The sequence below is a fragment of the Mya arenaria genome, chromosome 14 (genome assembly GCF_026914265.1).
Source record: "Mya arenaria isolate MELC-2E11 chromosome 14, ASM2691426v1".
Lineage (NCBI taxonomy): Eukaryota > Metazoa > Mollusca > Bivalvia > Myida > Myidae > Mya > Mya arenaria.
The window spans coordinates 3,480,591-3,494,363 of record NC_069135.1 but is presented as its reverse complement, the minus strand read 5'-3'; the positions used below and the strand labels follow the sequence as shown (position 1 = coordinate 3,494,363).

Below are 13,773 nucleotides of genomic sequence, written 5' to 3'. Positions count from 1 at the left end.
CAGTCATCCAACATATATTACTCAAAATATGATGTAATTGTTGTATATTTACCCCCAAAGACAAAAGTTCCTATACCATATGTCACGGGCTTGTCTTCATTTTTCAGCAGTTATTTTCAGTTTATTTTTTTCTTTTCTTACACGTTTTATGTTGTGTAACTCCTTGGTTTACCCATTTCTTAATTTCAGATACGTGTTGTAAATGCATTCCGTATGGGTTTGGATATGCGGTATGACAGCCATAGCTTGACTTCTCAGCGAAGTCACCACTCACTTCAGAGTTCGGGGAAGACCCATAAACCACACCCCACCAGCCCTCTTGCTTCCCCCGATACTGCCAACCCCACTACCAGTCTCTAGGAACTTTTGGGAAAGCCCACATTTATGATCAAAATTCTAATGACACATTTGGAGTGGCTTTGTTATGAACAGAGTATCAAATGTAGTCGGATTGAAATTTTGAGTGACTGTAAAGATATGAAATTCATTTTTGAAAGGACTATTTATACCTTGTTAAATACTTTGATGGAAACATAGATATTAGAATCGAATAATGTAATATATATGAGCAATTGTCAATGTGATGATTGCAAAGACAATGACATATTCATTAAATAAAAGTCTGAAATACAGATAATGGTTTATGAAATGTTTGGATCAATCGATGGCTGAAACATATCTTGAAATATGCTCCTATGCTTTAAAGTGAACCATTTGTAGGGAGAGTTGAAACTTCAGGGATATGAGACTTGTTGACTGCGGGGGAAGGAGAGAAGGGACATAGTGCAGGCAGAAAGTTCATGTATTCTTATGTTCAAATGTGCACAGTGGTATTGGGTTACACATATTGACAGACAGCATGCTTCCTTGTAAGCATATATATGTAAAAACGAACTTTGAATTATATGAATAAAATGTCAATTAACACAGAAAAAAGAAGAATTTAGATTTGTATACAACAGGATACAGAAGGACTTGAAGCTGATAAAGTGCTTGAATTGTTGTGCAGAAATATCAAAAACTGTAAATATTTTGCAACAAATATGGTGTCACGCTAGACATTCTTATTTAATGATCAGCTTACAATGGAAAATGCTCATTTCTGCTTGTAATTTGATATTTTTATTTTGTTTATTCATTTAATGATTCTTGTAAGCCATATTAGTGCTTTACATGTAATATTTTGTGTCCATGCTGTCAAGTGTTCCACAACCAATTTCAACATCATGATTTTTTTCATTCTCCAAAGCTTGAGTCTTGTTACACTCTGGTGCAATAGACATCCTGGAATAATAACAAGAAAAAGTTTATGTTACTATTTTGGTAGAAAGATATTAAAGTTATACCCGCTAGTGTTATTCTTGACTATGTGCAGAACGGAAATCAAAAGATAACCATTGACTGAAATGCAGGGTATTAGATAATGTCATATGATAGATTTTTGGGAATAGTTTAGGTTGTGTTAAAGTAGATAGACTTTAAAGTTTTTAGAGGTTCAGGTGTCATTAGTATTAACAAGTACAGAATTCTGTTGAAACACATTACATGGCTGAATATCATTTCAAAAGTAAATTGACTGAAACTACATGAAAACTTTAAACAAGACGTGGATTCCTTGCTTGAAGAGTGAATTTGTCTGTATGTTGTTATTTAAATTAACAGCAAATATTGAATTGTGCTGGAGAAAATTTCACAACTTTGACTTTTGTATGAACAAATATTTATAACATTCCATTTATAGAGTGATGTACGGAATTAAGGGTTTTGTGTCCAACTTCATGAAAGTTGTTCAACTTGGTGAATAAACTGTTTTCATAAAATCAATGGCAGTGATCATATAGTGCAACCATCTGTATATTTTTGCAATATTTTGTTATTGTTGCCCAGTCAAATCTTATTTCATCATGTTTGAACTATGAACAAGTTAATGTGAAATGGATTGTGTGCATGTGAATTATTTGAGTAGATTACTCGAATGTTATTTATAGAGTTTACTTTACATCCAACTTATTTCTATTAATGTGTTTGCAAGATATTTTTCTCATTTTTCTGAAACATATTTTTTATGAATATCAATGTAGTAGGTAATGTTATAGTTAGAAAATATTAAGTAAAATCTTAATGGTTAAGCAGGGCAGAGCATGCAAAGCGAGTGAGCACTTTTAAGTCATAAAGATTTTACCTAATATGTTCTAAATGTCGTAGATATAACCTTTTTTTCAGTAGGCAAAAAAACAAATAATGTATGTCAAGTTTAGAACCAACAATTCTTAACGATTAAGGGTGGAACTAATTCAAGACTGATAGGCAATTACATTTTTCATTAGATGTAGATTATAATCTAATGTAATCATTTATTTAATTATGAATGTAACTCAAGCAGATTGTCTTGTTTCATTGTAATGACTGTCTTGTTTTTGAAAGAATGCATTTTTTTCCTTCATGTATAGAATATATAAATTTAATATAATATTACATTAATGTTAAAGTTGAAAACATCTTTTTAAGTAGACATATTGTAAATGCTGTTTTGAGAAGCCTCAATTTGAAGTATTGAAATCCACTGTCATATTTCTGGTGTTTCAAAAAGTTTTTAGGAAATATATAGGTCCAGCTGTCATATTTAAATCAATAATAAAGATCAATTATAGCGTATATTTGTTATTAACTATATTTATACCCACGAAACAATAGGTAATCATTATTTATTCACATTTGTGTAAAGGATGATAATTATTGTTAATTTGTACCTGTACCAAATCTCTTGTTCACTTTACTTCACTCTGTAAAGTAAGTCTAGGTCACAGTATATACGGTGGTTCAAACAAGTGCAAATTTTGTTTGTGTTAATATTTTATTGTTAACATAAATATTATCATGATTACTGTAGAAGCTATCACTACTGTATGTGGCTATCATTACTGTATGTAGGTTACCTATTTTATCCTTGTGTCATGTTAGATCCTTCGCTCTGAAGGAAATTTTCTACCAAAATTTATGTCCTACTTAGTATGTATGTAAATTCCTTACAGTTTTTATGAATAAAAAAATTCATTTTAACCATTTGTTGTTAGTATCATTTACTGGGAAATGCTAAATATCACAACTATAGGTCTTCGAGTCGACATGAAATAATTTGTGTATATTTTGAATTAAAAAATGTTCTAATCTACTTGCCATAAGATGGAAAAAACGCACTAAGATTTGAAGATGAAATGAATAAATATGCTATCACATGGATATTTTTAAACATCGGGAAAGGTTTACTGAAGATCATAGTTTTGTAGTAAACAAGACTGTGAATCGCCAATTTTGTGACAAGAAGCATCATTTAAGGTAATATAAAAAGTGTAGTTTACCTAGATCCTTGTAAACCGATCTTCCCAAATTGTTGTTGTGACCTAAAAAAGGTTTAGGTGTCTAGTGCACTGTTAAATGGGATCCACTATCCCACTTATTTCTTTTATTTCAATTTAACAATCAAATCCCATCAAATGGAGTAAGTCTGAGCAGCCACTTGTATGGTTGTGAAATTTGGGGAATGGTATAGTATGCAGCATACATGGTGATGTTTCATCTACACTCATGCACATTTTACCTTGTACACCTTGTACAATGTGGAGTTTTCACCTGTTGTTTACCTTTTCAACACATACACAAGAGTTCCTACCAGTTTCGTTTTTTTTAGTAGATGTGTTTGATTCTGATATTTTAATCAACGATAATTTACGACACATACAGACATTCGGAATATTTGAATTTAAGTAGATTAGATTAAAAGGTAAATTTGATGAATGAAATATGAAGTTTTGTTCAGGGTGTGTGTGTCTTGAATTGACATCTTTGTTATACAGGTAAAAATGGTTTTATTTGAATTATCTTTATGTATTTGTATATATTCTCTTGTTATAAGACTTTTGTATCATTGAGATGAAGGGTTTTATGTTACTCTACCTGTATTAAACATAATTACAGAATGTCTTTCTCTTTGCTAACATTTCTATGGGCAAAAGTCCAAAATCTTTACTTCCAAGTGCAATTTCTTTGAATGGCTAAATAAATTGGATTTTGGGCTATAATTACAAAGAAAAAAATATCCGCAGCACAATCTTGCATGACCTATCCCCTGTGTAATGTATTATCACCGTTGGCATGCACATTGTAGTAAAAAGCACGCTTGGGCACTGCATGTTTGTTTTATCATTATGCTTGTTTGAGAGCAGTATAATTTTATTGTGCACTGAATTTTAATATAACACATTTTTTTCAGATTTTCTTTTTCAGACAAAACTTCCTCTCTGTATCTGTATCTTAATGTCATTAAGATCTTTAACCTATAAGTTTGGCATGCAATGAATTTGAAATACATGGTCACATACTTTTAAACACTAAAATGTTTTCCAAGTTATTTCAAAATCCTTTCAAGCAAAATTGAGTTACAAGGAAGACATAAAAATAAAATTTGCTTTTATGCAGGATCACAAAATGTACAGCCTTGATCTTGGAGATAGGAACTTAAAAGCAGGCTGTTGTATTCAGTTGAAAGTTCATCATTTTTTGTTTAAGAAACTAGTTTAACAAAATGAATATGCAAATTTTGGTTAAGCATTACGTATGGATTAGATTGGGGGTAAGTATACAGGGTATATGCATTCAAGGCAACTTTAATAATCCCTCCTTGTCAAATTCTTAAAATATATAAGAGAAAGATCATGTTAAACAAGAATTTAGGAGTATTTTAAACCGCTCATAATCACCATGTCTAGATGGTCAGATTCTAGTATCAGTATGTCACATTAAGCAACATATTCTCTAAAAACAGTGCTATTTTTTCATGAACTTTTATAGTATATGGTTCTTGCACAAATCTCTATCAAATGTATTTAAGAGAATGGTATTAAATGAAATGTCTGGTTACTTATAAACATAAATGAACTTTGACCTTCATTCTGTCTGACTACTGAGACTATTTAAGATGAAAAATTAATGATCATTTTTTGGTATCTGTTTACCATGGTTGCAACAGCATGGCTGGTAGAGGAATTTGCTTTATGCTTCCATAGAGAATGTCATGGAAAAAATCAAAATAGGCATCATATGCTAGCTTTGTTTAAAAATTCTTTCAACTGGAACAAATCATAGGAGTGCTTAATATGTGTGGAATTGTTACTAAACATGTCTACCAGAGTATATGCTGGTTTTCATTCAATTCAGATTAAAGAAAAACAAAACTTTACAAATAATACTTCAAAACTTTTGCAAATAAACTTAGCAAAGCATGCTTGTCAATCCTTCAAACAAGTTATGATTATCTTGCAATTTGTACAGCCAAAACAGATTTCCCATCAGTGCAAGTTCCCGTTTCAAGTGTGTTTTAAATGGTGTTTAAAGTCACTTTGCCATGTTGCCACGTGCAGTTGAGTCTGTTGTGGTCAGTCAACATATCAATGATGCACCAATGTATCAGTTTTGTTTCACTCTTCATACTGAGTGGTTTTCTTATGTGATATTATACACCAATTAATTATCAAAACTTAAATCATTCAGTAAACAGCATTTTGAAACAATTCAGCTAAACTACTTGTTTATACTTTGTTTTTCATAAGAAAAAGTAGACGTGTTCTCTTTGAGATTGCTTCCTTTAGAAGTCATAAAACTCTTTAAAATTAAACAAATACCGGGTACACAAATAGTACAAAATCAATAACAGTGAGCTTATCTTGATGACATTGTCAGGGACTTATGCTTGTTCCAGAATTTGAAGATAGAGGTTTGGTTGCAGAATCTGCTTAAAAATATTTCCAAGTCTCTTATTGTCTTCAGTCTTTTGTCTTGGTCAAATGAAGTCTTATTGTGAATGTTTACTCAAACTAAATATGTTACACTGTCAGTAAAAACAATAAATTTAGCACTATGATCTAAAGCAAGGTTATTGAAATGCTTTAAAGCAAGATGAGAATTTCAGGCATGAATGTCACTGTATGTTCTATATTTTCCTCTTCCCCATCTTTCCCACCAAACCGTTTCAATGTTTAATGCAACTTGCAAATGTGAAGTATCATGAATGTCTCAATATAGATCTGCAATTTTTAATACTCTGCGATCTTTTATAATAACTTTCTTCAATATAATGATTATAATTACTTCAATGTTACTCTATCAATGGATAATACTTCTTCATACTTGAATCTCCTGATATATTTTTTTTTTTGTTATTATAAAAGAATAATGATCATATAAGTTAAAATATCAGGGTGAATGCAGAAAATGAATACAATATTATGAAAGTTATCAAGCTTACATACCATGCTGCTTCTGAACAGTAGTTGCCAGACTTCACATCCATAATGTATTTCCGCATCTGGACATTGCAGATTCGTGTGGTGAACGCCTTCCAGACGGATCTAGATACCCTATCAGGTATGGATAGTTACGATAAACGTTCCCGACCCTCCGTTATCAGTCTCCAGTCCCTGCAAGCGGCCCACAAACCCGGTTGTGTCTCGCGGAAGCCCAATTTGCCTAGTTCTCCTGAGCGAGAGGAACCTGGGACTGGAAACAATCCGTTCTTTGGTCGCCAAGAGAGCATTCCATATGCTGATGAATGAAAATGTTCACCAGATCCCTAGTTGAGCTATATATTTCAATTCTGACTGGAGAATCTTTACACCATGTAAAATTTGCCAGTCATAGTGGTAGTTAGAATAATTTATTAAAATACTTTTACAATTATACTGTGGTTTTAACAATGTTTGCATAACTATTTGAAAATGACTGTTTTTTTGGCACTTTACAAAAAATAATGATCTAAGGACAAATCATTTTAACATTGTGTTTTCCTAGGATAAAGTTTGGCTGAAGTATAGTTTTAAAAGTGAACTGGCTGATAAGCCAATTAAAATACTTTTGAACTGTGAATGGTCCAGGAATGTTGTAAATTACATCAACATTGATGTGGTCTCTTGTTAAAGAAGAGAACCTATTTTAACAAAAAAGCATTGCCAAGACTGGTAGGTTCTCAATATGAGCACATTGTTTAAGAGCATTTAATGCCATGCAGTCGAGTGCTGAATGGTACACCAGCTGGCACTGCTAATCATTGACAAACAGTGGCCATGAGTCTTGGTGTCTTGCTGGCAAGTGGTATATGTGCTGTTCTATTTATGAAGGAAATGTCCTGGGGGGGGGGGGGAATGTCCAAGTCCCCCAGTAAAATTTGAGGCAATTCTACGTCCAAGGTCTTGAGAATTATGCAAACCTAATGCGAGGCGTGTAATATTAGGAATGTTTAAATTGTTACCTGAAATATTTGTTGTCAAGGGTTTTATTTTAATACTTCACTGTACATGGATTTTAATGTATTGAATTGTATTGTTACATGTTTTACTCAGCTGAACATGATTTTTGATATGTTCACAAAGTTTATGACATGCTTTATTGATATATCATGTCTGCATAGAAAAATATAATTATTTAGATATTTTGAGTCTTCTTTTTTGGTATTCATTTGTTATGTTTATGGTGTTATAGAAAACATATTCAAACTAAGCCAGCTTAAATTATAATCCACAAAACCAAATAAGTATTCACTGTTTTGTTGTTTATATATTAAATGAAGGGAAAATTATTCATTTTAGTTGTATTTTAGCAAATTTCATTTAAGTACTGTTACAATATAGTTATAATAACATGCATGTAGAATTTACAGTAAAATGGAATATGTTCCCATCAGAATATAATGCACAAAGTATTTTTAAACCATTACTCCATTAAACTAGTATTTGTTTCTCTTACTATTATTTTTTCTGCAAATAGAATGTAAGGCTTATCAGTATTGTACATGTACTCTATATTTTCTCTTATGTTTATTGGCTTGTGGAGAAGAAAAAACCTTTACCTCAAAACCATGTTTGTACATGTGTATTATTATTGTGTGAAGTCACATGATGTATTCTTTATCACATACTTTGCTCATTTTGCCAGAATATTGCAGACGAATCTGATAGTTCTAATGATTTGTCTGATGAAATGATTCAAATTGTTTAAGGCATTTAATCCGAGGACTTACGACCTCAAACAAGAATGTTTCAATTAACACAACTCAGGAGCTTATTCCTCCAACAATCTTCAGCACCTTATTGCAGATAAAGGATTGAGAAATTAGCCCTTGCAGAAATGAATAAATCCTTGTAAATCTCAAAATGAAAGAATATTATAAGAGTGATCCCATAAGTTCAATAAATGTTTTCACATTTATATAACCTGGTACATATTCTCATTTGATAGTACAATTATAAAAATAAAAATCATAATTATTATAATAATAATGACAGTAATAATTTGGTAACATTTCATTTGCCAGCAACATTTAAGCTGTTATTGTGTTACAAATGAACATACTTTTTCTTGTTTGTATTGTTGACTGAATGTGTGACCTTGTTACAGAGAGTGGGCGACGGGGTATGGATGAGTGAATAGTTTAATGATGCTAATATTTTAACTATTTACTCCTTACACAGATTTGCTAGTGTAGCTAAAATATCACTTCATACTCCCAAGCATAATATGAATACTAGTTACATATGCTGAAGTTAAATTTACTAATAATAATTTCTTTCTGGTCATCTGAAATTATGGCTCCCATTAAACTAATCTTTATACATTAGAAAAATAACTGAATTGATATGCTATAGCGTATATAAACAGTTAAACTACTGATAATACTTGTAGAATAGGTTTTGCTTTTCATGAAATATATTATTTCTTTTTTAAACAAAAACATTTTAAATGCTACAAGGTTTTTTAATAAATAAAAAAAGTTATTCTTTTAAAAAACAACAACTTGCCTTGTACTTCTGTTTTGAACTGTAAGGCCAAAATGCTATCATATATGCCAAAATTGACATGTATTAACATTTACTGTTTATTAGCCCTAACAATATGATGAACTAGTCTGCAATTCAATTTTAGACATTGAACAATGCACAACAATGTTAGAGTAGATGTTAAACTCTTTTTTTAAATGTTAATCTTTCTTTTTTTAAATATTCTTTATTATAAAAAATTTAATGGTTAAATTTTAAATACTCATCTTCAAAGTAGTCATTTAAAATTTGCTATTTTGCATGATAAATTGTTTATGCACAGCATATGCATGCGAGAATGTCATGTATTAATATGTAATACAAGCATTTTTCTACAGGTACCCTCCAAAGATCGGATAGTCGCATCTGCAACACGTAAACTCGTGCAGCCATACCGGACAGCAGCAAGCTGCGTTCATACAAATGTGAACGGATTTGTGTATATCTTGTATATTATCATTGCTTGAATGTGAATTTAGATGCAGTCTCACTTAAAGTTTCGTGCCACTTTGGAACTGCATGGGGACGATATGAAATATATGCTTGTACAACTCAATTGCTAGAAACCTTTTTATTACACTTAACTACTTGCTTATGAAAACAATTTACAAAAGTGTTGTGCATTTCTGTCTGGCACTTCAGCTTTAATGCCAAAAACCTGTTTATCCTTGAAAGTTTCATATATTAGTATTATAAGTTATAACCTTATGCCAAAAAAACACACATATTTTTGTGTATTTAAGTAGTTGACACAAAATATGTTATGACTTTCAAAAAATAGCTACTTATTTCATATTAACAAGCATTGTTTATTATATAAACTGATATATGAATGAACTTTGCATGCTTGGAACTATTAGGGATTTTCATGCTTTATGAAAAGGGGTTATTCATATTGTTATTTTTGCATTTTGAATAATCCCTGTGTAAAGCAATTCGATACAAAGTATATTTAAACTTTCTATTCGCTCAATTATTTACAGAAAATTCCCCCAAAGTATGATTGCAAATTGATGTGTTCTGTAGTATGGGTGTCTGCCTTTCACCCAAGGATTCCTAGGTTCTCTCCCGACTCAGTAGTAGGCCTCTAGAATGTATTCAAATAGGAACATACTACATAGTATATACTCGTATGAATCTGTGAGATACATGAACATGCTGTTGTAGCAATCTAGATCAATAAATCCACATAAGATACTGGGTACTACAAACATAAATATTGTAGGGTTGGTATGATACTTTCATTGGGAAGGGGTATGGGCTTTGGATTCATTAGGCGGGGGTCTTAATGTCACATCAGTACAGACCTGTTTAGAAAGGATATGAGGATGATTCAAGGGCATGAGCTTATGGCTGTCTTTCCAATCAGAATGAGTTCTATGAATGGTATGGCATGTGTTAAAATGTTACACTTGGAAAAGCTTTCATATATATTTTGCCCTCACACTGCTGACAGCAACAGTTACATAGCTGTTTATGAGTGACTGTTTACACATCACAATGTTGGCATATTCATTGTCCAAAATACCATCGTTTTTCTTTAAAAATGTACAAGTTTGTAGGTATTAAAAACCTATAGAATGTGCAAGTTTGTATATAAACATGAAAAAAATATGAATGAGCATCTATTTTTCTGCATGATGGACAGACCTGGTATGAAGGTGAATCTACTGACATTTGAAGAATGTTTTTGTATATTAATTATGACAATTATAAATGACAAAAGATCACTTTAGACCATTAAATGGGGATGTTTTAAATTTTGTTGGTAATACATGCTTAAATGATAATATACTTGTTAATTTTTTTAACGAATGTATGATATTGCTGTAGACTTTAAAACTGTTCTTTTTTGTAGTTTATTTATAAATTCATATTGATAGTACATGAATGTAGTGACAAAATTATCAAGTTATAACATATGAATGAATTTTGGATTAATGATATGAATATGTGCTTAAAAACTGAAATATTATATAGCATTATTGGCACATGGTTGAAGGATGATTGTGAAATTGTGTTGATACCAGTTATGATTCATAGTTTGAGAGCTCTATTTTTGTTGATAATTTGAATTAAAATTTATCATATTAAAGTTATATTGTAGTTCCGTTAAGTGAATACTTTTAAAACTGTAAAAAAGCTTAACCGTGTATATACCTTAAATGGAAATTTGTATGAAAACTGCTGTGACGGAAAAATGATTTCCATCTTTGCAGAAGTACCTGTCAATGTGTGATTCCCGTGTCAGTAAAAGATGATTGTTGGTCTAAATTTTGATAGATTTACAAGTGCTTTAGGTTCATTTTATTCTACTTACTCTTATTTTTCTGGTGTAGTGTTTTTTATTGTAAACTATATAAAATGAAGTTATTATTTACACCTGTTGTAGCATTCAGATGCATTCATACAACTGGTTCATGTTTGCTGTTACATTTGTCTGTTGGCACTGAATGCCATCCATTTCTACATTCTATGAAAACCTTTTATTTACTTTGATACCATGATAATTGGTAGCCTAAGAATATTCATATGAAACTATGTAGTTAGTTGGTTGCATGTTAAAATGTGTGTTGCCATTTAAATTGTGTCCATTTTATGCAGGGTGATTTTTTTAATGTTTTATGTTATTTATAATTTTTACCCTATTTACCATAAATGTGAGTCTTTTTTGACAAGTTTCCTTGACTTTAAGCCTGTATGATTTACTTATGCTGTAACAACTTCCTTACGTATTGCAAAATAAGTTATATAAGTGTCTATTTTTTGTTTTTCAAACAATTAAGTAGGCAACCAGCACTGACTAAATGATTCAAACATCAAAATTAAATGCTAACTTTTTGTGGCAAGTTTTAAAATTAGCCTGCCAGCTTCTAAATAACCCACTTAATAAACCAATTAATGACTGGAAATTTGGTGGTTGCTTTTGTTACTAAATGGAAATTCTTTGAGAAATATCCAGCTTTAAACTGAACAATCTTCAGTCCCAGGCTTAAAGTTGAGAAAAGTGTTTGAGACAGACTTGGTTGATATTACCCTATTGTATGGTTGTTTATGACTTGTTAAGTCCCACCACCTTGACACACAAACCAGAAGTTCATTTGTAACTGAACGTTTAAACATGATGATATGAACATGATTTTGACACAGAAAATGTTGTTTAACAGATCCTCATAATTATTTAACATAATTATGCAAAAAAACTTATTTTTTTATTCAAAGTACACTTCAAAAAAAAAAGATTATGTAAACATTTTTTTTCAGTCTGTTAATGAGAAAATATCGAGCAACTGTGTGGGGCTTAACATTATGTGGTGAACGTACATGTAGCTGCAACATTTTTTGTTGCACCATGTTCTGTGAACCCTGGACTTCCCAGTTTGAATTCCATGACATATTCATTTTGTCCAGCAAATTTTTCTAGTAGATTTCTGTTGTCATAGCTATGTTGAATAAAACATTTTGTACAGTTCACATTTAACTGGTTTGTTGTTTTTAATTGTTCAAACAGATACACATAATTGCATGGCTTGATTCTGACAAAATATACACCTATGTATCGCGGGCCAAGTGCAAGAAGGTTGGCTGTAACTCCATAAAGCCCTTGGTATAGCCCTCATGAGAGGAATAAAAACAAATAAGACCGCTTCATGAAACATGCAAGAATGTACAATTAAATACTCATGTAAGATACAACTAGTATCTCCGAAAGGTTAAATACAAGTAGTGTCTCCTGAATATTAGATACAAGTAGTGTCTCCTAAAGGTTAGATACAAGTAGTATCTCCTAAAGGTTAGATACAAGTAGTGTCTCCTAAAGGTTAGATACAAGTAGTCTCTCATAAAGGTTAGATACAAGTAGTATCTCCTAAAGGTTAGATACAAGTAGTATCTCATAAAGGTTAGATACAAGTAGTATCTCCTAAAGGTTAGATACAAGTAGTGTCTCCTGAATATTAGATACAAGTAGTGTCTCCTAAAGGTTAGATACAAGTAGTATCTCCTAAAGGTTAGATACAAGTTGTGTCTCCTAAAGGTTAGATACAAGTAGTCTCTCCTAAAGGTTAGATACAAGTAGTATCTCCTAAAGGTTAGATACAAGTAGTATCTCCTAAAGGTTAGATACAAGTAGTGTCTCCTAAAGGTTAGATACAAGTAGTCTCTCATAAAGGTTAGATACAAGTAGTATCTCCTAAAGGTTAGATACAAGTAGTATCTCATAAAGGTTAGATACAAGTAGTATCTCTTAAAGGTTAGATACAAGTAGTGTCTCCTGAATATTAGATACAAGTAGTGTCTCCTAAAGGTTAGATACAAGTAGTATCTCCTAAAGGTTAGATACAAGTTGTGTCTCCTAAAGGTTAGATACAAGTAGTCTCTCCTAAAGGTTAGATACAAGTAGTATCTCCTAAAGGTTAGATACAAGTAGTATCTCCTAAAGGTTAGATACAAGTAGTATCTCCTTAAGGTTAGATACAAGTTGAGTCTCCTAAAGGTTACATACAAGTATTATCTCCTAAAGGTTACATACAAGTAGTTTCTCCTAAAGGTTACATACAAGTAGTATCTCCTAAAGGTTACATACAAGTAGTATCTCCTAAAGGTTATATACAAGTAGTATCTCCTAAAATTTACATACAAGTAGTATCTCCTAAAGGTTACATACAAGTAGTATCTCCTAAAGGTTACATACAAGTAGTATCTCCTAAAGGTTAGATACAAGTAGTATCTCCTTAAGGTTAGATACAAGTTGAGTCTCCTAAAGGTTACATACAAGTATTATCTCCTAAAGGTTACATACAAGTAGTTTCTCCTAAAGGTTACATACAAGTAGTATCTCCTAAAGGTTACATACAAGTAGTTTCTCCTAAAGGTTACATACAAGTAGTATCTCCTAAAATTTACATAC

At 31.4% G+C, this 13,773-nt stretch overlaps 1 protein-coding gene across 20 annotated transcripts in view; it reads left to right on the top strand.

Annotated features, from left to right (window-relative positions):
• LOC128217307 (plasma membrane calcium-transporting ATPase 2-like) overlaps nucleotides 1–12,338 on the top strand; it is a 132,728-nt gene extending 120,390 nt beyond the window's left edge. For 17 of the 20 annotated variants that reach the window (XM_052924363.1, XM_052924378.1, XM_052924375.1 and 14 more), the window contains one exon: nucleotides 6,375–12,338. In XM_052924363.1, the coding sequence (XP_052780323.1) occupies nucleotides 6,375–6,608 (234 nt within the window). In that variant the 3' untranslated portion in view covers nucleotides 6,609–12,338. Of the gene's footprint in view, nucleotides 1–189; nucleotides 3,061–6,374 lie in introns of those variants that run through there. The other 3 variants (XM_052924379.1, XM_052924380.1, XM_052924377.1) reach the window with 3 other exon arrangements.
• The last annotated feature ends 1,435 nt before the right edge of the window (nucleotides 12,339–13,773 follow it).